The sequence below is a fragment of the Apostichopus japonicus genome, chromosome 3, assembly GCF_037975245.1.
Source record: "Apostichopus japonicus isolate 1M-3 chromosome 3, ASM3797524v1, whole genome shotgun sequence".
NCBI classification, from domain to species: Eukaryota; Metazoa; Echinodermata; class Holothuroidea; order Aspidochirotida; family Stichopodidae; genus Apostichopus; species Apostichopus japonicus.
Window position 1 is genome coordinate 24,844,435 of NC_092563.1, and position 27,521 is coordinate 24,871,955.

General features: G+C 37.3%; 3 protein-coding genes across 7 annotated transcripts in view; 1 reads left to right on the plus strand and 2 right to left on the minus strand.

Annotated features, from left to right (window-relative positions):
* Positions 1-13,967, minus strand: part of LOC139965580 (uncharacterized) — a 28,288-nt gene extending 14,321 nt beyond the window's left edge. The window contains exon 1 of one of the 5 annotated variants that reach the window (XM_071968105.1): positions 13,882-13,967. The gene's annotated coding sequence lies outside the window, so the exon portion shown is untranslated. Of the gene's footprint in view, positions 1-10,030; positions 10,456-13,753 lie in introns of those variants that run through there. The other 4 variants (XM_071968101.1, XM_071968104.1, XM_071968103.1 and 1 more) reach the window with 4 other exon arrangements.
* A 1,711-nt stretch (positions 13,968-15,678) lies between these two features.
* On the minus strand, positions 15,679-24,606 carry LOC139965581 (uncharacterized). The gene is made up of 5 exons (XM_071968106.1): positions 24,439-24,606; positions 22,873-23,044; positions 21,334-21,460; positions 20,378-20,485; positions 15,679-17,636 (listed from the first exon to the last, which is right to left on the minus strand). Exons 1-5 carry the CDS (start codon positions 24,508-24,510, stop codon positions 17,306-17,308), a joined length of 810 nt encoding a protein of 269 aa, XP_071824207.1. The 5' UTR covers positions 24,511-24,606; the 3' UTR covers positions 15,679-17,305.
* A 1,807-nt stretch (positions 24,607-26,413) lies between these two features.
* The window catches only part of LOC139965585 (secretagogin-like), a 113,349-nt gene continuing 112,241 nt past the window's right edge, over positions 26,414-27,521 (plus strand). Inside the window, exon 1 of the transcript XR_011792288.1 lies at positions 26,414-26,996. The gene's annotated coding sequence lies outside the window, so the exon portion shown is untranslated. The remainder of the gene's footprint in view (positions 26,997-27,521) is intronic.

Consider the following 27,521-nt stretch of genomic DNA (forward strand, 5'->3'; position numbering starts at 1 on the left):
AGCCAGTGACAGATCAAGGATTACGGAGGGGGTGTGCGCCTCACCCTACCCCTTACACCGACAACTCCATTTTTGACGTTTCCATTTTGCCTCTCTCACTAATGTATCTATATAAATACTATATATGGTCTATCATAACGCGTGTGTGTGTATGGATGCCTTAAACAATTGTACAATTGTGCTATATGGAACCAACTGTGGCTGGTCTTTAACTCGACCGAGTCGTCGGGGTACATGACGCATTTCGGGAAGGGGACGACCGCCCCCCCCCCCCCCGAGCAAATTTTCTTTATGACATCGCTAGTAACTTCAAAATAGACAATGCTTAGATGCAACTTACAAGGCCTGGGAAGTGTCATTTCCAGCGATCTGGGAGGCATTTTCGGCCAAAATTTTTCTTGTACGCTTCGCGCCAACTCATGGTGGCGCTTCGCTTAGATAGTTTGCCTACAGGCTTCGCCCCTCCCTTGGCAATTACTCGCTACCAGGGCCGTCTTAACGCATGGGCCCACTGGGCCCTGGCCCAGGGCCCCGCGATGCCAGGGGCCCCGCAATCGTAGTAACCCCATGTCTTAAGCTGGGAGGAAAACTTATTGAATAGGCCATTATGACTGATTGAATTCGATACTTGACAACTTGTGACGAGAGTTGGTGAAACACGTGAGAGTTTGACATTAAATATTCGAATCTGAGTTGGCAACCCTGGAATATACAATGCCAAAAGGCTTACGACACCAGACAACTCGGGTCCGCGGTCAGAGCACCAGTCATTTTTTTCAGTGCAATTCTCACCCAGGAGAATATATCCGTTAAGTTGATATTCATTTTCCATCACTTAACATCGATTACCGTCATACTGTATATGGTCATAAATAAATGAGTCTTTCGGCACATCAATGATCAGGCGGAATTGATCCTAAACCTTATATCTACTGTAATTACTTTGTGAGCTCTTTATAGGCATGTCCATGATGTCCTATAGTAGTAGAAGTGAACTGCTCCTATGCTATGCGCGATGTCTAGACAACGTCCCAATGTATGAGTGTGTCATACATTGGAGAAAAAACCAACACCCCCCTGAAGGGAAACATGGCTTATTTGAAAGAGAACAGTCATGGCTTTCAATTTAAAATAGTTTTTAGGGGGGGGTTTGGGGAGAAATTGTTAATTATTTTTCTCGAAACTTTTGTTTACATTTCATTTGACCTCATTTGACCCCGATTTTGACCCCAGGTCAAAAAAATCTAACTCAAAAATAAGATGAAGAATATTTGCTTTCTAAAACCTCCTAATATGTAATGATTCTGTACAGAGACCATTTAGTTTCGGATTAGGGAGTTATTGCTAAAATAAATCACAGAAACCCTGTGTTTTGGTCCAAGACTTTGAAAAAAAAAATCTCAAGACTCTCCCCCGGATACCATATCCAAGTATATATCATTTGATTGGTAAATGCATGCATGTCTATGCTTGAGCGATTGTCAAGGATGTCAATTTTTCACGCAACTTTTTTCGAACTCACTTGATTGAGGGGCCCCGCTTCATTGCCGGGCCCAGGGCCCGGTGATCTCTTAAGACGGCCCTGCTCGCTACACGCCAGTTCGAATTTGTAAAGCAAAGAGCAGATATAACATCATATCAGTGAGCATTGAAATGCATGTTCCACGAAGAACAGACTCAATAACTGTCTATGTGTGTAGTTAAAGGCGTAGGCGCCCAATTGGATTTGGGGGCTGTAATGACTTGCCCGAAAAAAAGCCAAAATTTTTCGCGCAAGAAGCGCGCGTTCAACATATCGATGCCAATATCATATAAGCAAGCATCGGTCATTACAGTGCATAGCATCGTGTACCGCACGGTCCGTGAAAGTTGCACAGTATACCGCTGGATGCTATGTAAACAACCAAATGTCTTATGTAGATGGAGAAAAACCATACAGATCCATTTATGTCAAAACTCTCTTTTACAGTAGTAATGTCGGCCAAACTTACAACTTTATTTTAAGTACCAAGGAGATCATTTTTAAGCTATTCATTGCTATTTATTTTTCTTTCAGTAGGTGCCCGAAAAAGATGGGGAAAAATTTGGTTGCGGGTGGGGGGGGGGGGCTGCAGCCACCGCCTCCTACGGGACCTACGCCTATGTGTGTAGTGTTCGGTTTCGATATACCTGATATCGGAAATTTCTGCTATTTTTCATTTCCTTTAACCAAGTTTTATAATAGCCATTATAAGAGGTTTTAATATTTCTACACCAATAAATTAATGTCGGAATTTTCGAAATTTCCTCACCAACATTCTTCATCATACTTTCCTCTACTCGTGCAACTTTGACCTGTCTGTTAGGGGTTCAAGGAGGTTTTTCTATATTGCTTGTCCATAGATTGAATTTTGTGCAACATTATGGGTATGTTTTCAAGTGATTTTATTCACGAGAAATGTGAAGTTTCAAATTCTCAACAAATAATGGGCTTAAAACATTGAAAAGTGGGGCTTTCGGATATTGTGGGCCGTGACGTAGAATCACCTACAAAAGCAATCATCCATAGGACATGCAATGAGGTCGAACATGATGTGTGACTGGTGACAATCTGCAAAAAGGTTATGGATGGAAAAAACTTTTGGGAAACACTTGGTTCTCAGGCAAAAGTGTACATCTGGTTGATCATTTTCAAGCCCGTGAAGTGCTATTTCCGGTGATCTGGGGGGTATCAAAGCCAGAAATTTTCTTGTACGCTTCGCGCCAACCGATGGTGGCGCTCCGCTTAGATAGTAATTCGCGCCCCCCGGGTTAGAAAATCCTGGATACGCGCCTGATATATGACCGAAAGTAGTTTTTACTTTTTTTTTCTCGAAATGAATAGCTAGACGGACCGCATCCGTAATGAAATTTGGTTTGCATCTTGTGTATGAGTGTAAGTACGTACAATCATACATAGGATCCACATCGATATGGTTTCACTGGGTTTCCATTTGGCCTGTTTCCTACAAGATTTCTAACCGCAGGTGCGTAGCCAAGGGAGGGGGGGGGGGTGAAGGGGTGGAGACCGCCCCCCCCCTCGAGCATATTTTTTTGGTATTTTCTATGATATCGAAGTTTTATAGTAGCCGTTATAAGAGGTTTTAATATTTGTACACCAATAATTTAACTGTGTCTGAAATTTCGAAAATTCCTTGACCAACATTCTTCATCATAGTATACTTCCCTCTACACTCGTACAATTTTGACCGGTCTGTTAGTGGTTGAGGGGGGGGGGGGGTTTCTATATTGGTTGTCCATAGATGAAATTTAGTGCAACATTATGGGTATGTTTTGAAGTGAATTTATTATTCAAATTCTGAACAAATAATGGGCTTAAAACCTTGAAAAGTGGGGCTGACGGGTATTGTGGGGCGTTACGTAGAATTACCTACAAATGCAATGAGGTCGAACATGATGTGTGACTGGTGACAATCTTAACAAAAGGTTATGAATGAAAAAAAAAACTATTAGGAAAAACTTGGTTCTCAGGCAAAAGTGTACATCTGGTTGGTCATTTTCAAGCCCGAGAAGTGCCATTTCCGGTCATCTGGGGGGCTATCAAAACCAGAAATTTTCTTGTACGCTGCGCGCCAACCAATGGTGGCGCTCCGCTTTGACAGTAATTCGCCTGCATCCAAGCAGATGTCCCCCCCCCCCTTAATATTTGAAACAGATCGCCGCCCATGCAGGTATTCATATATTGCCTCGAGTCAAATGAATATATGTCATTGAATATTCCACAAAACAACTTTTTTATGGCCACGAAACTGTCGAAACAGGATTTTCCACTACTGGTAGAGATATAAAATATTGGGAATTCTGAAATTCCTGCAAATGATGCCAACTTCCCTCAAGTTAAAAGTCTGGTTGAGTTGGCAAGGCCAGTCAGCATGAAAGAGAAAAAACTTTTTTTGCATTTCTGTCACCAAAGTTGCACATCTTTTTTGGTTGCTATTTTGCCTCACAGGTGCCATCTCCTGCGATCTGGGGGGTGCTGAAAATCTCAAATTTTCTCTGTACGCTCCGCGCCAACCATGGTGGCGCTCCGCTTAGATAGTAACCTCCGGCCCCCCCACTAGAAAGAACAGCCCCCCCCATGGCCCCCCCACTCAAAAAATCCTAGCTACGCCACTGGTTATAAACCTTCACGTATGTCCCATTATACTGTACTATGACTGCATATATACATTGTACTGCCATATAGCCAACAAACATATATATGTATATTTGAACGAATGATCAATTGGCTTTTAATTGCGGTTCCCTGCACAAGTTTCTTGTTGTACATATGAGTTCGTGGGCGTTAATATTAGGCATTGAAATAAAATGGAATACATAAATCTCATTTTTAATGCACTATCGTATAATTTTACTGCATGGGCGCGTTCTTTGTTTGTCTTAGTATGTTTCTTCTTTGGTTTCGTTTGTACATAAACTCCTTTGTTTATATACAGCATATGACACCCACTGACTGAAATATAGGCATTCCGCAAATATACATTTAAAATATTATTACACGGCATTTCACGTCTTTTCAATAATATAAAGGACTAATTTTCCCCCTTCTTTATCAAGAGTTAACTATTCTACTTCAACTATACGTACATGTATAAACAAAATGCAAGCCATATAGAAAGGGTTCAGTTTTAAGGTGTGAAAGCTGTGGAAATCATCTGCTGATGATCAATGCCAATTATATGAATTCTAGACTAAAGTATAACTCGAAACCATGCACATGTCGTAGTGCAGCTGTCCTGTTCTCACGTTTCGCGATAGAAGTTTTTTAATGATCATGGCAGTTCTCGATCATGGACGAACGTTATGATGTAACACACACCCATCCACAAGCACATACGTAAATTAACAGCATTACTCCAATTCCGTATACTGGAGTGTCTATACGAGTATATTAGCCAATCATAAGGCTTAAATATATCCGCGTATTAATTCCAATTCATTCGATTAAATATGAGGATTAATTCGAATATCGTATTAATTCGAATATATACACGTTTTAATTTAAATCACGTATAAAATCATGCTGTTTTCTAGATCAAGTACGTTTGGCCTGGGTGTACGTCAATAGAGACTAACTTTGCAATCTCTCATTTATTGCACTGGCGAGGCTACAATGTGATAACTTTCGAAACTCGTTTGTGAAAGCTATAAGACATGCCAGTTATTGTCTGATTTAATTTTTTTAAGGTATATATATTCGAATTAATACGCTGATATAAGCCCTATGATTGGCTAATAATATATACGCGAATATATTCGAATTAATACGCGTATATATTCGTATTAATACGAGGATATGTTATGCGGTGTTTGTCCCAAATGGCTTGCCATATACGTACAACGAAGCACGGCGGCCATTTATATAAATATACACCACCAGTATCCATACATTTGGTCACGCTACATCAGTATATTCTCATACATTACTTTTTGATCTGCAAAGATGTTTATGCGAAGGGGGAAAAAAAAACCTCTCCAAAATGAACGGAAAATTTATCTGGGTGATAAAACTTTCTGGTAAGTAGCGGCGTTCGTCTTTCCCCATAACAACCTCTATAACATAAACAACAGCACATTTTGTGGAAAATCCTTGACGGCTTGGTGATATATTGTAAACTGTCCGCAACCATGCATGTATCTCCACCACAGCGCATTGAGGATTGTAAACATAGTTCGGATATCGAAATGGGCTGCGCCGATCGATCCAATAAAGCAGACTAAAATATCGATTTTACTACGTGGAAAGGAACTTTTCCAGCGCAATATATATATATATATATATATATATATATATATATATATATATATATATATATATATATATATATATGTGCACGTATAAACTTATTTCATTTATAGGTTTTATATACACGCTAAATATATATATATATATATATATATATATATATATAACAAAGTAATGAAACATTTTATACGTGCATATATCGCAACAATTACATATTGCATACCGTACATAATTTAAACGGAAGAGTATTTAATCTTCCTCAATGCTTTCTTCTTAAAAAGAGAGAGGATGCTCTAGTAAAAATCACAAATCTCACCGCATGAGTTCTGATAAGGCTAAATGTTCTTAACATTCATGATCTTTTTACACATATAAACCAGCGCTATACACGGCAGGCTTGTTCGATCTCCAGATTGAATATTACGTCATCACAAATTCACGATACCGCGTTGTCGTTTGCTACTGTTTTATCATGGAGGTAAAACAGTTTTACGAGTCCATGGTTTTATCAACCAGCACATCTAACGACCTGAACTTAAGTGTTACCATAAAAACCGTCGATTTGACCCGTAGACGACTTTAGATCTCACTCAGGATGCACTTAACAGTTTGCTTAATTGAATTGTAATCAGATGCAGTGACATTGATGTAACGCCCTACAAACTGACCTGCGGGGCCATTTTATGTATAAGTTACAGTTTTGGTTTCCCGCGTTCTAGGTTAGTTAATATAACTTAATAAAGATAAAAGCAGACGGAACACAAAGGAGAAGAGAATCAGACTTGCTCCTTTCCTTTTTTTTGCAACGAATTGATCCAATGGGTTTATGATAAAAAAAAAATACTTAAAGCAGTGGGTATAGGGTATTTGTTAATCAACTGATTAACGTATTGAGACTTCGGGCAGGACGAATTTCTTAACATACATCGTTCGCACTGAGTACATATATAGTACACGTTAGCACAGCGGAAAGTGCCACGTTGAAACTAAACAAGAAATAACAAAGATGTCATGGTCGCCGTTGAATGAGGAACAAAACAAATATTGTTATAGTATTATCCCAATAAAAGGACAATGCAGGACAAGAGAAGTACTATCACAAACAATATGAAGGACCGATCGGGCAAAACTTGATCGTTATTAATGATAACATAACGACGAAGTATCGTAAGTAATCGTGTGAGCAGCAATCGCAGTGTATGAAGAAGCATTTCTTCTGCCAAACGCAATGATGAAACATTCAGCCCCCCCCCCAACCCCCAAATCGTGGCCATTACATTAACACGGGTCTTTATCACGTGCTGTATACATTTTAGACGAGGTAATATGCAACGGTTTCGAAATTGATTTGAATGACAATGAACGATTCAATGTGGACTGATGCATATACATGAGAAACCCTAACAGAGATTGAGATGTATTTGTATTTTATGGAGTTCGACCTTAGTAGGCCTACTGTGAAAGTTCCAAAGGCTATCGGCCTACCTCCAAATCATCTTAACTGAATGCAGTCATAATAACCTGAGCAAATTATTAGTACATTGATCTATTCGAAGTGAGAAGCTAAAGACTAACTTTGATTGTCCCTAAAAGTAACTTGGACGTCAACCGTTAATGCGAAAAACCCAGGCTGGATGTTAATAATCGTCAAAACACTGTCTCACAGAGTTATTTCCTTGCACTGTGATCAAGGTTGAAATATGCCGGCAGAGAACTGTTTCGACTCCATCAAATCTGTAAGATATATACCTTAAATCGCTTGAAGCTATCTACGGGAGTTGCTATAGTTTTCATTGTCAAATCTTATATCAAAATAAGGCAATGATATGTTATTCTCAAAGGAATTAAAAGAAGTGACCTTAAACTTCAGGACATGCGTTGATCTGTTTTGTTGATTTGTTAAATTAAAGCAAAGGGCAAAATGTCTGGATTGATTGTGTTACAAGTACTAAACAGATTAAGACATTTTTGTCGAGGGAAAAAACAAATTTAAGTCAGGTTTGACCTGAAAGATGAGCCTTTATCGTATTAACCTATACGGTGGTCTGGAAGGGATGTATATAGCCACTGTGTAAAACAGAGCCCAGCAATATAACATCACAACAACAAAAAACACTTATATATTTCTATCGAGTTATTACATATTTCTATCGAGTTATTGAGATTTCATAAATTGTTTGTATGAACAAAGATATCGATTTGTCGAGTTACAATCTTATGTTTATCTTGACAACGCTCCAAAACTGCATGAAAGAGGTAAGAAAGTTAAACTAATATGACGTCTTGACAAAAGATTGTCAAATTGTCAAGAGGTTGTAATACCCTTATAGCTTGACAACAAACTCCAAATCATTACATAATGTTGACTTGTTAAAGTTAACTTACGTAACATCCTGACCAAACATGAAGAGGAATCTGATTGAGACGATGAGGTGCTTAGTAACACCTCGGAAGGAAGAGTGTCTCTTTTGACACTTTGCCAAGTTATGCTTTTACATGATATCTCGACAAATTGTGGAAATGATCTGTTGACAGCACGTTCAAAATACGATATCACGTGGTACTAACATGACAGCTTGACAAAACGAGATGTTGTATGTACGGTGCAGTATATATACTAACACAGTACGTCTGTTTTCTCGTGTGTCTATTCAGGGCCACCGTATTTACGTGAAAGACAAGTTTCTCATCATCAAAAATCTACAGAAGAAAACTAACGCATAGCAGAGTTCATGATAGGGTCAATGGGGGTGTTTATTGGTGTAAGGGAATGCGAGGTACAGGGCTATATAGCTAGGATATAGGGTCGGTAGCAACACACAAATCTTGTGTCATTAATTGGTGAAGTTAACTTTTCTTACATTAATGTTGACATTTACATTTTTTTTTGCCAAATAAGGTATAAGATGAGGGTCTGATTACCATTGGAGTCAAATACTTGTAGATCAGAATTTATTCCAAACTTCCTCTGAGTAAACTACAGTGTGTTATTAATGTCAGTCGTAAACCCTTTATATGTTCTGTAATGAACGTCATATATTTCGTCATTGAGGGAATATTTATCTTATGTTAGGCATTCACGGTAAACAATTTCGATTCGAGTACCAATATCTGGCTAGTACCCTTTGAGAATTTTGTTCTATAAACTCTTCCAAGATAAATCATTATTTCAAAGTCAATAAATCATAAATTTTATAGCCTACTGAACGAAGAAAGGAAGGTGAGAGATCATTTTGGACACCCATATCCTATCAGCCTTAATCACCCCTCCCAGTACTCATAGATAGCCCACTATCACAGTCCTACTTTTGTCTCATTGTCTCGAGAAACTGAACAATTCGAGACTGGCGCAGAGACCACGGTATGCTACTCTTTCTGTCGTTTCAAATTTGTAGTAAACTTTCTTCTAATCTACGAAGTAAATATTTACATAGGCCCACTATTAAAACAACATGGTTGTAGACTTAGTGACAGATAGTGTACATTGTACGCCGTATTATCATACCATCCGTTAGTTCCAAGTGTATTGACATTTTAAGGCGTAGAGGGGATTAATAACAAGATTACGATGGGAAACTTTGGATGAACAAGTACGATGTGTGATAGTGATACGGTACATTTCCTGGAGTAATTGTTGGGTTTTGGGGGCATAGTTAAATCTCACTGCGAACTCCAACCCAGTTACAAACATTTAGGAACAAAACATTGAGATTGGGATTTTAAATAAAGATGCGTTAGCGAAACTGTTCTCTTCCCAACAAGTGCCACATTTTCTGACATTGGCCTATCACTTGAACCAATTTACCGCCAATTGATAAACTCGATAAGGTCAAGTTGACTGAACTAGATTTACACGGGATGATCTTGTACAAAGGTTATTTTCATAGCAACCTTAGAACTATCGCCTTACAATGCTCGTAGATATAAACATGCATATGCATTGCATACACAAATTTACCTTCTGATGTGAATACCCAATCGTACTGATATTCAAAGATGAGGAGCTGACTAGAGAAAGGCCTACAACTAATAAAACCTGCTTACATATGTAGGCCTACACACTCGATTTAATTAAAACGGAAAGCGATGCGTTTTGTGCACAACTAAACTATAGCTCCAATAAAGATTGAATTACTCTACTTTTTGGGCACTGCAACAAAAATTGAATTAGCCTACACCGTAGCATAATATGTAATTATATAGTCCACATGTGTTCCAATCGCTATGGTATACGTGTACACTTACCACAAGTCGTGTTAGTAGCCTATTATGATGCCAAACTAGTCCCCTGTGTATCAAAGTAATCATATACGTACGTACGTGTTGTAGCAGGTAGAATACAAGTGTTTCGTCCACTACCTGTATCCACTCTCTATATCACATGTCGGTGTATTGCAATACTGCAAGATATTGTAAAATCAAATACTTCTTCACTCGGAGTCAGACTTTACGTGCAAAAATAATAACGGATACTTTATATATAAAACGTGACTCCATCCCCTCGAATCACTGTAATTATTAGGCTCTCTTTATTGTGGCTAGACAGCGGTTTCGTATACGGCAGTAGTCTTTCATCAGTTACGAAAGGCAACATGAAACCTTTGTATGAATCATTAGATGATGAATTGGACACGAAAGTAACGAGGCAATGAGTCATTTCATCTGCATACAAAGTGGAGAGAAATCACATAAGCACGTGTACACGCGTAATTACTGCCGTATATATATATATATATATATATATATATATATATATATATATATATATATATATATATATATATATAATATATATATATATATATATATACATATATACATATACATATATATTTATATATTTATATATAATATATATATATAGCGGCGATCATCAGACAACTGTCGCCATGGTAACAGACCGCGCAGCTATGCACATGAGAAATAAGGTTACACGATTGTTGTCAATGTATTAAACGTCTTTCTCTTTTTTCTTTTTGATATTGTTTTGAAAAGTTAAAAACAAAATCTTCATTGAACTATCAAAAGTCTTCTTGTGAAACTAGTCATAATTACCGACTGTTTACGATGTGGGAAACGAAGTTTGACGAGAACACAATACACTTCTTTAAAGTGATTGTCTTTAAACATTGTCTCAGGGTGTTATTTATGCATTCGTGCGCCGACAATGTTCCAACAACTTTAGGAAGGAGGTTTGCTATTCATATAAAAGATACGGTCTTTGAAATAAACAAACTGGCTCTTTCAGATGTCTATTGACAGGTACATCTTCTTACATCTCGTAAAATCGTGACTTTTCGTTAGAATGAGATGGTGATCAAAGATGGGTTGGCCAGGGTTGCCATAGTGATTGTACAGAATGAATGTCACCTTATCGCAAAATGATTACCATACAACTGTTCAAAAGTTTAAAGCTATTTTTATACCTAAAGCTTCAAGTTTTAAACATAATTTCGAAATAATGTGAATTGTTGTCGCCGAACAAAGATTTTGTTGAAGTATCTCGTAAATATTAATTATTATACTAACAGAAACAAGCAGCTTAATATATGGTCTTCGTCCATTTAAAGTACGGTTCATAAAGTTCATTAGTATTGACCCCAATTTAAAATTGCAAAGAAAAAAAAAATGCAAAATTCTAAAAGTTTTTTAACATGAAGTAAAACTCCTTTGTCCCATTCTTAAAATGTAATGACCTATTATTTTCATTTGAAAATCTTTGAATCTTTAGTTCCATATTTTCCATAAGCCAATTGACTGGTGAAAACGTTTGTGAAAGAATATAATATTCATATTATGTCACGTAAACCATGACTTCCATTAACTGCCAGATTATAGTAGATCTATTGGTTACAAATTATATAGCCTACATTCGCAAATAAGTTCCATGTAGTCTATACACTTGCTCGTTTGTAACATAGCCTATGTAAAGTATAGTTTATTGTGGGTAACTTGGTATTCCAATACGTTTCACAGGGTCTGAGCATGGAGCTATGTTTATAGCTCCATGGTTTGAGCTACTATACTTGAACGTCAGATATATCCTATAGTATAGTTTGCACGCATGAGAGAGTCAATCCTAGACAGTCATGTATAAACAAACTGTTCTTGTTTTGACGATGAAATACAACTTCCTTTAAACGATGAAAACGTCAGGTATATATGAATCTCTTTTTAACAAAGATTTTCAGCGAGGGGAGATCTGTGTTGTTATTGTGGTACTCAAAATAGACGAATTTTATTGCAGTTCCCGTTAGTGTGAAAATTAATAAGGCGACCTATACCGTATCATAACGTACGTTATGCTGCATGCTTGCTGCACGACTGCAACAGGTTTACAATAGAAATTAGGTGGGGAGAGGGCGGGGTTGGGTTGCGAGTTGGAGGAGGGGAATGGGAAGTGGGGCAGGGAGGGGGTGACCGGGGTCTGGCCGTTGCATGCGAAGCGGTATGGCGAATAACGAATAAGTGTACTGGATACTCTGTGACATACAATCTTCATGCATTATTCATTAACCTTATCCTCTTACTGCATATGCATGTACTTCGATGAAACATTATTCAACCTCAAAGTTAAGAGTATCATAATTTACGAGTATTGCGATACGTTTCTCTATTCATCTTACTATCTAGATCTACGATGACGTATACACACTAGTCTAGTTCAATCTCACAACACCTTTCATCTCCATGCATATCGGTCGATCACTATAGTTAGTTAGATAGTCCTCTGATTGTATATAGGACCATTATAGGGCGAGGAGACACAAACCCAATCATCATATCTTGAGCGTATGTGACAGACATCTTTATCAAAAACAAATCCCTTAAATAGCTTAGATAAATATTGTCTAGTTTGGGAGACATCCTAGTTAACATTCATGTCTGGTAGCTGTCACTTTGTAAATCTGTGATGCCATAGTGCCACAATGGTCAGTATTGAACCTTTCACTTTTTCTTTGCTTTTATTTTCGTCTTTCCAAGTTTAATATGTTTAAACAAAAATGAAATCCCTGCCATCATTACGTCATGTTAATTGATCAATATTTTAGATTCAGAATTTTGCAAAACCCATCTCCATGAAAGAAACATGAAAGAAAGTTGTAAAATAAATAAATAAAAAACATATTCATAATAAAGCATGTTCGTGTGGCTCAATGACGTCATAGTAGACTTGATCAAGTCATCAACTTTGTTGTGGAGAAATCTGTGATATATCCCTAGTAGAATAACATGTTTCTTAGTTTTAGTCTGGGTAAGTTGATGTATAATATTTATCTCTATCACTAGGCCTACAAAGTAAGAAAGAGATAAATAAATAGTGATCACAGCTGCATATATGCCTCAACTTTAATATCCCATTTAAGTTTCGCCAATGTTTGCGAAAAGTCGGTGAAGGAAGGGAGAGCAATTTTCATAAACATATTACAATTTCTAGGTCGTTATAGTAAGATCATAATGTGGGCATTCGCTTAGTATCTACCGCTTATCCGCAAAGACTTCGGATATTCGGCAATATGCAAACACGGAAAAGGAACCGTCTAAAAGTGCCATTTGAGACCATTTCGAGATCCTTATTATGGGCATTGAAAAAGTCAAATTAATCACAAAACAAATTAAAAATACTCCACCAAAGTACAATAAAAAGCTGTAATCCTAACCTAGTTGTAAAAACTTTCAGCAGTGCATCGGTACAAGTAACTGTTAACTTTACTTCAGGTCAGCCCCAAAAAAATACGTGAGGATTAAAAATTATGCTAAATTCTTTTCCCGTATACCGACAACACTGAAACCTCTAAAATAATGATCACTTACGGCCGAGGCTAATGTTATGGTTTTCGCTATGCCTTTGCCATCCTTATCATATATAATTAGGCTACGCTAATTACGATCTTCACGTACAAACTAACTACTTCCGTGCATACAGGCCTATATAAGATGGAATTGGAAACAAAAAAGAAAGCTCACCTTATCACAAATCGAATCGGATATATAATATTCTCTCAAAGCAAGTCCATTTTTAGAAGCAACATTTAAGATTTCATATAGATATATTTTTTATATATATATATATATATATTACTGTTTATATTCACCCAAACGTGCTTCGTGTATATATAGTGTACTCCTCGCTAATAATGAGACACACAACTTCACATACTGCGTTGCATTTTGAACTAAAACTGATCCATCACGGAACTGAACAAAGGCATTTATTGATCTCTCTATTTGAACACTGCCGTTTGTATGTGTGGGGGTAAAGTGATTTAAAAAGTGGCATGTGTAAACATACGTCATGGGCGGTCAAAGAGGGAGACAATAAAAGGCAGACAATAGAGTATTGTGAAGTATAGGTAAATTGAATAAACGCAGGAATTACGGTATTGTGGTTACGTTACAGTATTATCTACAAGCTATAACTGGCAAAAAGTGTAGGGAAATTCTAGACGTTAAATATAGTGCATATACTGATGCACATTTGGACTATAAATTATGTCTATCATTAGGTATGAACGGAAAGTTGTGTTAATAACTGCTCTGGAATTTGTGTGTGTGATGTTAATCCAGAAATCGGGGTGGGCGTGGGCAGGCGCGGATCCAGGGGGGGGGTCCAGACCCCCTGCTCTTGGCCCCCCAAAAAGAAAGAGAAAAAAAGAGAGAGATAAAATAATTTAATTAAACGCCAATTTTAAACATGTAGGACGTCAGAAGGGCGGTTATCCTTACAAGTCAGCCAGGTGTGTCTTTTCCGTCAAATGAACTATAGTGTGCACGCGTGCTACACGTGCAAAAAATGCCTAAAAATCTCAATTTTCAGACCGAAAAGTTTCAAAATTGAGGTGGTGTTCGAATTGTTTTGGGCGGTGAGGTGGCAGAGCGGTAGGCTGCATAGGATGCGCCGACGAATTCTTCATGAGAGATCGTTTTCTGCGGTGAGAAGGCATAAACTGTTCTCCGATCAACAATGGGCAAGGAACGTCTGAGCTCTTGTTCTCATGAACACGTATTATAACACTCCTATCGACACTGACGAAGTGGTCCGAAAGTTCATTGAGAAACAACCACGGTGTTTTTTATCTCCAATCTACCATGAATAGATCATCAATAAAACTAGCTAACTCGTACTGATGCAGATACATTTCGAGTGAGTTTTTGTAGGTGCTTTGAATGGCTAAATTGAAGGGGGTTCCCTGTTGTACTTAAATATCCAAGAATTTCACAATGGATAGAGGGAAACCCACTCCCATTAGACCCTAGGATCACTGGAGGCCAAACCCCTCACCCTTCCAGAATCCTGGATCCGGCCCTGCATCAAACAGTGGTGACGGAACGGGAGGGGGATTGGTGGCTAAAGGCATTATGAGTTTTGTATCATCTCAACTCATCTGATATGTATTACCATATTTCATAGATAGTTTTTTTTCTCATCAATTGAGAAATTGCAGACATGAGATCCATATTTTCAGGCTAGGTACATGCAGCTTAGAATACTCGGGAAGTGCCTTTTCCGGCCATCTGGGGGGGTTTGTAAAGCCAAAAATTTTCTGGTACGCTCCGCGCCAACCGATGGTGGCGCTCCGCTTAGATAGTCTTTCGATCAAGCGCGGCTGGACCAGTCAGACCCCCCCCTGTCAAAATCCTGCATCCGCCCCTGGTGGGGTGGGGGAGGTGTAGCAATTCTGACAATACTGCAACGGCATCTAACTATGTCAGGGAATCACAAGACATCGACTAAAATAAATCACAGCAATATTCAATAATTCATATTCAAATTGTTTATTATTTACAATTCATAATTAAATACAAATAATGACTGAAAAACTTCAAGTGTATATATTCAACCTTCAAATAACGCATGGTATAAACCCCTCTTGTCAACCCCTCTTGCCTCCACCCACCCCCCCCCTACCAGACAAGAAAAAAGTAACACAAAATCCTAAATCAACTAGTCATTCTATGTAGCTCATGCTTGGTGCCTGAGATATCAAAATTGATGGGTTTGTTTAACAATTTTTCGGTAAAGGAGAGTAAAATATACGAAGTACTCGCTTAGTTCATATATGGTGCAATTTTAAACTTCAACAGAATGATTTAGATATGTACAAATATAGTGTCTATAAAACAGACAGCTTTAAAGAACTATTTCCTGACCCCATCCCCTCCCAACCCACCACCGTTACCCTTTAGCCTTAGAGGTGATTTGTATCTCATCAGAGCACAGTTAACTTGCCGGGGTTTGCGTTGCACCTGGAAGTGATGTGAACTACATTTAGAGGCACTGAGGACTTTCCATTTGGTTTACAGTAAAAATATCAGAAAAAGTTTATATTCAATTCTTTGGTATAAATATAGAATATAAACTGGATCACTTTCATATTCTGTTATCATTTCGGTGTGCTGGGTTTCTTCCAGGGGTGAAACCAACTTTTTGTACTGAGGAGGAGGGGTGGGGTGGGGGCAGGGGAATCTAAGATGCTAAGTTACCCAGAGGAAGGGTCTAAGTTCACATATATGTATAATTTATTTGTATTTATTAAGTTAAAAAAGCTTTGTGGTTATATAAGTTTTCTGAAAAAACATATTCTGGAATCTGATATTTCATTTACACGATTTCACAACACCATTTTTCGATAATTGAGAAAAAGATTATGCTAACTCAGCAGACAAATTTATGAAAATCATGGAGATTAAGAATAAGTGAAATTTAGCACTGTTTAAAGAGAAAGGTGACTCGATCGCTTATTTATTTGGAAAAATGTAACATATAATATTGTCTTTCATTCGTCATAATTTCCTTCTGTGATAGCCGATTAAAGTGCCTATCTATTTTTTCCGTACCTAAATATCATGTCAAATCTTAACTAAGAAGAAGTACAGACAAGATGCAATACCACCACCCCCTTCCAACCCCCCCTCCCCCTCCCCCCAAAGCAAGAGGAAAGAAAAAGTAATTAGCCAAACACATCAGGATACTTATAGCATTCCATCCAACCAACATTGCATATGAATAATGACTGGTTATCAGACACTTTTTCGATCACATGACTTGCCAATACAGTTTTGAAAACCCACATTTTCAGAATAGTTGCAATTTCTAAAGGGCCTTTGACAGTAGTTCCAAACCTTGGGAGCCCGCAAGGTTGCCTGCAACTCCTCTTTCTCCCCACCCCACCCCCTTACTCATGCACATCAGTCTCTAAACGGAGGAGCTGAAGTATTCATAAATCATAAATTATTTTATCATATTGGTCCAACCTCACTCACATTGGTTCTTTCATTGAGTGTATTCACGCTTTCCTCCGGCCATCTTGTATCCGTGGACGACCCATTTAGCTGGTTTACACCTAAGATGTTCAATTTGAGAAACACAAAACTTGGTATTCAACTGAATGAGCAGTTCTTACGCTCAATCTAAAGACCAACACGTCACGTGAAGCAATGTCGGGAGCCAATCCATGCATCGTACTTCTAAAAGTGGCCGAGATTTCGCACTGGTATTAAAATTGACGGACAAGATTATTACGAAGTGAAATAGTAATCACAGTTAGCCAATGGACAGCCCTGTACTTCCGTGGTGAAATCATAATAGAGGAGGACTTCCTGAGGGCAGTCTCTCGTACTGCCTCTGAACCCGTACTCCTCCATGGTCTTATCTGGTATCAATAAATCGGAGGCTTCCCTCGTCTTGTTTAAGTAAAGTCTCATCTTGGTGGTAGCGATGTCCATTTCCTCTTTGATTAACGATATCAAACCGTAGACATAGATATGGGAATGCACGACCTTGGTGAAGTGACCAGGGTAGCTACGTAAGTTTTCAAAAGTGGCCATCTTGAATAAGATCTTGACGTACCTGCAGACAGACAAAGATAAAGTTTGCAAAATTAGATAATTCAGCTATAAATATTAGTAATTAATGTTTTGCTCTGAGAAAAGGAGAGGAAGAGCAGAGAAGGTAAAGACAAAGGGTGGGGGGGGGGGGGGAAAGAAGCTTTTATGAATAAAAATACTCATTATTTGGATGTTACTAGGTGACTATAATGGAGCCTTGGAGTGGTGAAGATATTTGCTCCTGGAGTCTGATGATGAATATGCATGGTAGGGAAATCTGGTGCTGAAGGTCTCTTTTGTCCTTTAAGCAATACCTGTATCTACTGTGTATAGAACATAACATACACTTTTGAGAAAGTCAAAACTTAACTGAAATCTTCTCTGTTCGGTATTAACAGTAATTAAATATCGTTGCAAGACTTTTAGGGGAGACAGCCACCTTAAGTCTCTCTATTTTTCTTGTGGTGGCTTTTCTGAATTCAAATCCAGACTTGTTAACTTCAGAAGGCCTCGATGTAGATTGATACAGCAGTGATGCATGCAGGACAGTACATAGACACAACACACTCTCTAAAGAACGTTTGTTTTATGTTTCAAGTTGCTAATGTGACGTAAAATCTCAAGGTTATCACCTGCATTGATACTGTATACTACTACTATCATTATACACTACAATACACTGAAGTCTGTGCCATCTACTAGTATGATAGACCCAAGGTGACATTTTCATGAGGCCTTGTACATTGATAAAGAACTGCAGTAATGATCTGTCATAAAATGAGGAAATATATTAAGAGCCAGTAAAGGCATCAAATTAGCTGTGTATTTGGTTACATTCTACATTTTAGAGAATTTTAGGGTCGCTGTCACTAGGAGAGATTTTCGGAATTCAGTGTGAACGAAAACAAAATGTTGAAAATGGCCGCTATATTTTCGATATGTTACACAATACTGATGAAATAATAAAGCTAGATGCTCAAAGGTGCCAGACAGGTTTCACACTACAGACACGACAGTAATTTGCAATTAAGAAAAGTTGTCGTCTCGTTTTTTATTTAAGAGAAATAAGGCAGCTGTTTAGATTTCCAGAGTGATTGGTCATCCTGCAGTACTAACATTGACAATCAGAGCTAAGTTGGGGGGTATAAAATTATGTGCTCGAAAATCATATGGCTATAGCATTTAACTTTTTCAGAGTGGACGAAATTGTATATATCACCAAGAAATGCTAGTACTAGGGAATTAATTTTTTTTTTCCCAAACAATCAAAGAAAACAGTCATTCACTGAACAAAATTCGAACGAGTGAACTCAGGAACATTTAGATGTCGCAGCCTAAGGACTAATGATAATAATAACAACAACAACAGCAAAAACAGCCAAAAAAATCGAGCCATAATTCAATTCTGCCCAAATTTTGTAAGAGGGTTTTAGTGCAAAATTCAATTATGAACATTGGATACATGATTCACCACTTCAAAAAATTAAATTGGCAAAAACTTTGTCAATATATTAGCATATTAGAAAGTTTATTGACATTGCCAAAGCTTGTTTCTCAAACGTTCATTTTACTTGTAAAGATATTCACATATGTCATTTGAATAGAAATCGCTCAGAAAATATCACCCTTGTACTTTTTCATTCCTTTTTTTTTGTTCCCTATTCCAACTTAAGTTATTAGTTTGATTTTTGACTACTGTTTGGTATTAGTAATACACAACATTTGAGGGCTCCTACAGCCAGTTCAAGCATTTACAGTGACTCGTGTGGTTTCCAAAGACCTAACTTTGATTTTTTTTTAATTTTTAATATTTTTTTTATTATCATTCCATCAAGAGTCCAAACAATGTTACAATTCATAATAACATATACTTTATGACCATTAGTCAATATTATCAACAACAACCACTAAATCATTAAACATCAAATACAGATTTCCACTTAGGCCATCTGATATCAAAAGCATTTTGCTTACAATTAGTTTGATACATAAACTTTTCTTTTAGATAAAAATTCTTTAGATCAAGTTTACCATAGCTAAAGGAAGGTTTCTCATTTTTAACCTTACTTTTGTAAACACAAAATTTCAGAACCAGAAGGATGTTATTAAACACATAGTCTTTGTACAAATAATTTCCAAACAGAACAAGCTCTTTACTAACTACAATATTGATATTCAATTTGATTTGAACCCAGTTTTGAAAATCCCTCCATACTTTCTGGGTGAAGCCGCATTCCCAAAATAAATGAATTAAACTCTCATCTGCCACACCACAAAAAGTGCACAATGGATCATTGGTTTTGCCAATTTTAACCATGAGAGTATTTGTCCCTAAAATTCTGTTATGAAGACGAAATTGGAACCAATGGAGCTTCACCTCAGAAGTACATTTCCAGTTGTATGAGCACACCTTATACCAATCTACTTCAGAAAGAAGTGGGGACAAGAGCATGTTCCATTTGTGAATACATTTATATTGGACCTTATTATTTGTTAATAAAATATTATAAAACCTTTTACACCCTTGTGGATCCATAAGAACAGTTTTTATATGAAAGCCTTGAAATGGGAGTGCAAGAGAACTATTTCTCTGGCCTAATAGACCATAGAAGGATTCTCTATTGCCTTTTTAATACCATGCAAGTGAAGAAAATTTGTTCTCACATCATATTTTTAACTTTGATATTTGACTAGTGTTTGGTATTATTAATACACAACATTCGAGGGCTCCTGCAGGCAGTTCAAGCATTTACAGTGACTCACCGTGGGGCAGGTTCTACATACGGTTTCCAAAGACCTAACTGGCAGCAAGGACATGCTTGTATTTCTTCTTTAGTTATTCTCAGAACTGGTCCATCTGCTAATTGATCACTAAAAACGATAAATGGAAATGTGTGAAATATTAAAGGCAGCCTGTGTTTATTATTTCTGAAAGCTTAGCTGACTTTTGCTTTAAATATTATAGGAGAATATAAAATAAAGTAAAGTAAATTAAAGTTTTATTTTTTTTTTATTAATTTATTCCTTTTGGGGGGTGATTTTTGACATGCATGAATATTCTTCATGTGCATGTTTTACAAGGGACTGATTACAAGTAGCTTGTACCTTTGACATTTACATACATCACCTGTGACACCTACTATTATGAAGCACAGAGTATAACAAAATGATGATAGGAAGATATCATAAGGAAAAGTGGGATCTTAAAGGAGACACACAGCCAACCATCATCATCGATCATTGATGTGATAGAGAGTTAGAGATAACTGTTATGGATAACTCTGCCAACCTCACTGACTATCAGATACGACCTGCTAACTTGGATATCTCCCGAACGGAGCAAGATTTCTCTCAGCTGGTTGGACAAGTAGTTCTTCACAAAGATCTCTGTGATATAGAGGTAAACATGGTTGGGTTTTGTGTTGCCTTTAATGCAGGTACACAGCTGAACCATACAGCATCTTTAATCTTTTTAACTTCACTTCTGAGGTCCATATGAGGTGGATATATTTGACATGAGATGGGCAAATCAAGAATATGAGGGACTCTTTTAAGTCATCCACGACAAAAATGCTAGTTTTGATAAAACCTCAAACACCACCGTAGGGAGAGGGGAAAAAAGTTTGTTCCTGGCTTGTACTATTAATAGTTTGTTGAAAATTAATGCAATTAATGTTATTGACAATTGTTAAAAAAGAATACTTTATTGCAGATATTACCTATCTGGAAATGTGAGCCCTTTTGCAAACTCCAAGTAATCAATTCTTCCATTATTATCTTTGTCCAGCTGGAGAGCAAACACATGCAGCTCAACACTGTTGCAGGGAGCATCAAGGTCTAACATTCCTGTAACACAGAAAAGACAAGAGAAAAAAATTATCATAAATGGTGGAATTATTAAAATTAAGGTCTTTTTCGATGCTCTTTTATATGCATGCTCTACATTCATGGTTAGCAAGCATTCCCACTCACACACTAAAACCAGGGACTCTCATGTAATTCTTAGGACTATTAGACCAGAGAAAAAAACATTGGTTGAAGCGATGGGGCCACGCAGAAATCAAAATCTACTATGCTGTACCTAGATTGAGCAATTGCTCAGGGTAGGCAAGTAAGATGCTCAAACCTTAAAGCAGCATTTTGCGTTTGGTCGCCGTTTTCTACTTTTTTGACATGTCGATCGAGTTTTTTACATATATCAATCACAAAACAGCAAACTAAGATATTAGCCAAGTTTTTCCCTGCCAACAACGTTAATTGGCGAGTAATTAAGGATATTTGCAGATAATGAGAAAAGTGTCCACGACAAATTCCACGTTCAAAGTTAATTGCGTACAGTTCCCCCAAACCCACTAGTTTGAATTCTACCAATCAGAGATGCAGGTTTAGTTATGAGCCGTTGCTAAAAATAGATTCAAGACTTTGCGTTGGTACAACCAGGGAGTTGTTATGGAACTCCCTGGTACAACTGCCATATAGACTGTACACAAATCAAGCATGGTGTCCTATTACGTTTTGGCCAATGACGTTCGTAGTGTTTAAATATTGATATTATGGGCGAGGTTTATTGGGATCCCAACGGAAAATATTGGAGAAAAACAAAGTTGAAAGTTTCACATTTTTCGACTTTTATGCCACCATTTGAAGTAAGATTTAAATAGATAATCTAGTTATGTATGTCATTATGGCATAGTGTAGTCAGTGAGGTTGAGAAAAATCATAGAAAAGGACGCAAAATGCTGCTTTAAGGCCTTATGGTTCTGCACATACCCTATTAGTGTAGAATTTTGGGCTGGTTCTTTAAATGGGCCGAATTGAAATCTCTCGTGGGTTGGTTTTCAACCTGTCGGCAGCCTACTTAAGACCCATGCGCTAAACAGATAGCCAAGTTGCTTTAATATTGTACGCAAATGTGACAATGCCAAGGGTAAGTTTTTTTTCTCTTCATATCTTACATAAATGAAATTCAATCAAATAGAGAAGAACAATATTCCATTCCTCTGTTATCCTTGCATTTCTCTTATTAAGTTAACTTTGTGTATTTACTACTCCAGGTATTGCTTCTAAAAACAAAGAATATTAATTGTTCCCCTTAAATTCTGAAAAGCTAATTGAAAAATTTTCATATTTAGAATCTTGTCTGTGTGTTCAGACTATAATTAACTGTCAGTAAGTGAATGTTCTTCCCAAACCCCTTCCTAACTCAACTTCCTTCCACTCCACCACATTAATTGTCATACCACTGGTAGAAACATCACCTGCTTTAAATTCATCATATGAAAGTAAGCCATCTTGATTTGTGTCAAATTTTCTGAACAGCTCTTCCGCTTTCATGCCGTTTTCTTTCATCCATCTGTTCATCCGATCCAGAAAACTCTGGTAAAGATCCAGCTGTGTTGTCAACTCCTCGCATGACTTTTCCAGTTTAAGCTACATTAAACAGAAGGGGAGATATTCTGTGACAATTGCCTCCCAAATATTTTAGTATTAGTCTTCTCTTAAAAATCAAACTACTGTGCCTCAAACCTCAGGCCCTATTTATTGAATTTCCTACCTTGAAACCATACAGGAATTCTCATAGTTTCATATAAGTATTAATGAGATTCTAGATAAAAGTTAATAGATAACTGCACCCAAATATCTATTCTAAACATTTGAAGATGAAATGCAGAAATATCCATATGTACTAAACATTGCTCAAATTGTGCATGAGTTGACCAGGACACTGTATGAGTACAAAACAATTGGTCTTCCTTTTTAAACACATAATGCAGTAATTTTTTTTCTAACACTCCATGTAGATTTCCAGTTAATACCTGGTTTTGTCAAACAAACAGCCATCTCTGACTTGAGATAATTCTGTCGGATGTTCATTAAACAGACTGATGTCTGCAAAGTAAAATATATCATGAATACATCTATCGCTGTACATTAACACAAAAACAAACCAGAGGATAAGTTAGATACAGTACTGCTCATGAAATGTCAAGGAATGTGTATATACTTTGAAATAGTGCATAATAAATTGAATTGAAAATATGGGGGAAATGAGTACGTTGCTAAAGTATTGTATCTCTTTTGTCAAATGAACCTCTGTGATTCAGGGCTGTAGTATCTAGTTAGGAGCTGTGATATGCATGAAGTCTTTAAATTATTAGACTCACATATGACATGTAACTTGTGAGGTTAGTAGGTAGTAAACATAACCTCTGAAATAGGTAACATTTGAAATACAAATTTTTTGAAAAGGTTCAAAATCAACCAAAACATGACAATTTCCCATCACTGGTCTTCTTGAATTTCAGATCATATTTAAGATACTAGTTTTTTGTTTTCCACGATCAACTGTTCTTTGAGTAAGGTGAGCTTCGTTGGTACTGAATGTACATTACAAAGAGTACTATCATTGGCTTGTTAATATCAAGAGACACAGTGTAACAAATCTAAGTTTTGATACTTTCGATTATTAATTTCTCGATTAATGAAATTGCTTGGGCAAAATTAGCTTGGTGAAACCTCATTTTCATGGTTGTCAGATAAGCAGCTTAAAGTTAACGAAGTTCCATTTGTTGAAATGAACAATTTTGTGTATTTCCTTTTTCGAAACGCACAGAATCAATTTAAACTTTTTACGTTTTTACGTTTGAATCTGAATTGCTGCCTCACTACTGACTAGCTAGTCACGCAGTTTAGGCGTAGGCTTATATTTCGCAGAACTAATACCATGCAACCATAAATTGAACATTGTGTGTGAACGTTAAGTCACAAAATGCAGCCATGTTCCATTAAATATGTTTATCAGACTAAAAACATTTTACTGTTACCCTCGCTTTCTCTTCTTTACTAATTTTTGGCTTCTTCGACTTTTTCTTGCCCTTCTTCTTCTTTGGGGGCATGTTTCCAGCGAAATTATCTGAAAATTGAGTAGCTTTGACGTACACTACTACACAGGATACACATGAACTGAAATCTGATTATCATGTATCCGTGACAACAATCGTAATCGAAGGGCGCACTAAACAAATGGTCTGCTTCCAGCCATAACAATAACTTCATTCAGCATTCCGCAAATATTTGAGTACACGACACAGGACCTTCCATTATGACTGAGCTACGACCCACACAAGGGGGGAGGGGGATGCATGGTTTTAATAAATATGTGGTTCTGCCCTGGGGTCGTAAAAGGCGAGTCGCTTGTTTGGGATCTTGGCGTACTCCCCTAATAAATTAAACACTTCAGACGTCAATGGTACATTCGGAAGCATATATAGTTAGACTACAAATTAGGTATATAATCTGGTCTACACGAAACGTTGTGGTAACTATATATTACTTTTAACTTGTGGGACGCTACCCTTCAGCTTCGATGTTCAGAATGGACGAAAGATAACTTGGAATATGGAGCGTTGAAAAAAAATTAGCTTAATCGAATTCCATCAGCAGACTCTTTTCTTCGGGTTAGGAAAAATATCCTGCGACCCCCGATTTTTTTTTCGCTACCCACTTCGGGACCGCGCACCAATGTATGGACAGCAGACTTACATATCACTCTTAGCATCTGAACTCTTAATCTAATACATTATTTGATTCTATTGGAACTCATAAATTCATGATGATTATTCGTTTTCATCACTTCAACTGTGCTTGCTATTTGATTTCAACAGATTGTAAAGCGCGATCTTAGTTTTTTACTCAAACAAGCTCGAATGACGGAGACTGCTGACAAATAAATGTCAGTGAAAGAGCTACTCGATTAACATCCACACCCCCTCTCCTCGAATCGGTCCTTACATCAATGTAAAGGATTTCAAGCGCCCTGGCCTATAGTTGCCATATGAGCGGAGTATATGTGCGACTGATTTTCTTTTACAAAAGAGGAGATAAGCATGAGCGTTACGATCTTCTTGTTAAGGTACCGGGCGGGGGGGGGGGGGGCGGGAGGCAATGTGAGGCAGTGTCAAGTCTCACTGTGTTACAGTGGTACTGTGACCTTTCCCCACAAATATAATATTTCACCACACCCACTCTCATTTGCCTTTACAATTTAATACTGGTACCGTACTGAATTTGAGGCTCTTTAACTAATCGTGAAGTTGACCAAATTGTATAAGTAGAAATTCCTGGGAGCCTGATTCGCCATGTCTTAGTCACGTGATGATTCAAGCATTCTGCAACACACTTCGGCTCGTACATGGAGCTTCAAAACACCATCAGCTGCCCCTTTAAAGTATCTGCAGGCATAACCTAGAGACTATATATAAGGTATATACCATAACCCAATAAGAAAATCTTGGTATGTCTTGCCTGGAAGAGTAACTGAGAGGAGGGGTGGGGTTTGGGCCCTTTTACCCTTGGGGTCTCATATGCCGGTACTGCAAATGGTATCTCATTTTAGGCATGTATTGCCTACATACATGACAAAACGGTACATTAAAAGCAATATCTAGTAGTCAATGATACAAAGGTAAACCCAATTTGGTTAACCACTAATCTCGCCCTGTTTAATAATACATAACGATTCACTTGCATTATATACTGACAGTTTGAAAACGGTTCATGACTCACTCATTGACTGACGCAATTCATTCACTAAATCGTGAATTTAAAAGGTCGAACGATTATACTCACAATCACACTATATGCATTCAAGGTTTTAACAAACATTTACAATAAGTAAAAAAAAAAACGATAGGTATTTCTTTTTATATATTGTACAGGAGCTTCCACTTATTTGACTGACTTGTATACACCCTCTCATGTGACCACAAAATTCACCACGGTACCAATAACCGCTAACCTTGCAACTTGTGAAGTTGGGACTTAATTAGAAGGACGTGTTTCACTACAAGTTGGATGTTTGCATTGCAAGTTGCATTGACTTGGATCATCATTATATTCTACGTATAGATCATAATTATATAATATTTGTCGTTCCCCATGCACAATGATAATTCGGTACAAAGTACTTACGTGAGATAACGTTTTTAGTTCACGCGGGTTAATTTCTCTCGTACCCTAGCTGCAGTGAGCACCCTCTATAGTGACATTTTTTAAAGTGTTTTAGCGGTATGTTATACGGTAGGAGTGAGTGGATTTGTTTTACATGATGTGTATTTGATTGTGCGGTGTAAACGGAACCTTCTTTATCACTTCTATGAACCATTGCAGTATATACTGAGTATATGTTTTATATGTGAACTCTATCACTCGTGTATATACAGTACGTGGATCCTGTGAATGAATCAACTTTACTTCCACCAATTTGATAGAACATGGCGAACCATAATGACACTCAGTTTTCAAGTTCTGGTTACAGAGAACTGCCACAAAGGGATGTTCTTACTCTACAGGAGACCCATCAGAATATAGTGCATAACACCAGGTGAGTGCTAACCGTTCTAATTATTGCTCAGACAGCTAAATATTCATGTCAATGTTTGTTAACTAATTTACCTTTTGGTGAAAAGTGCAAAGATTTACCAAAAAGTGCTGCTTTCGAACTTCTAAATTAATCTTAGAGATTTATATGATCAACTTTAGAATTCGAATTATTCCAGTAACAGAACACGCATTCCTTGGAGAGGTATAGTAACGTACTTGTTGAAATCTGATCCCGGGGTATTTACCATAATTATAAATTTCTAGCATATCTAATAGGGCTATGTTGATGATCAAAGTTCAATTGTCACTTTGGCTGAAGTATATGCAATCACTTCATAACATTAATTTCTTATCGTCTAGTACTGTATGTTCATGAATAATGAAATGGCAAATTAAAATAAGGGCGCGCGTGTGATGCGTGTGCATGTATGTGTACGGGTGGGGATGGGGTGAGAGAGGGGAGATATATTAAACTGGACAAACGTTACCAGTATTTTAGTTCTATGTACATTGTTTAAATATATAT

Bases quoted from the DNA above. Each gene is read 5' to 3' on its own strand.
- LOC139965581 (XM_071968106.1), bottom strand. From the start codon at position 24,510: ATGCCCCCAAAGAAGAAGAAGGGCAAGAAAAAGTCGAAGAAGCCAAAA. The intron at 21,461-22,872 runs GTGATGTTTCTA...TCTGTGTTACAG, and splicing joins ATATGATGAATTTAAAGCAG to GAATGTTAGACCTTGATGCT. The intron at 20,486-21,333 runs GTAATATCTGCA...TATCGTTTTTAG, and splicing joins GGGCTCACATTTCCAGATAG to TGATCAATTAGCAGATGGAC.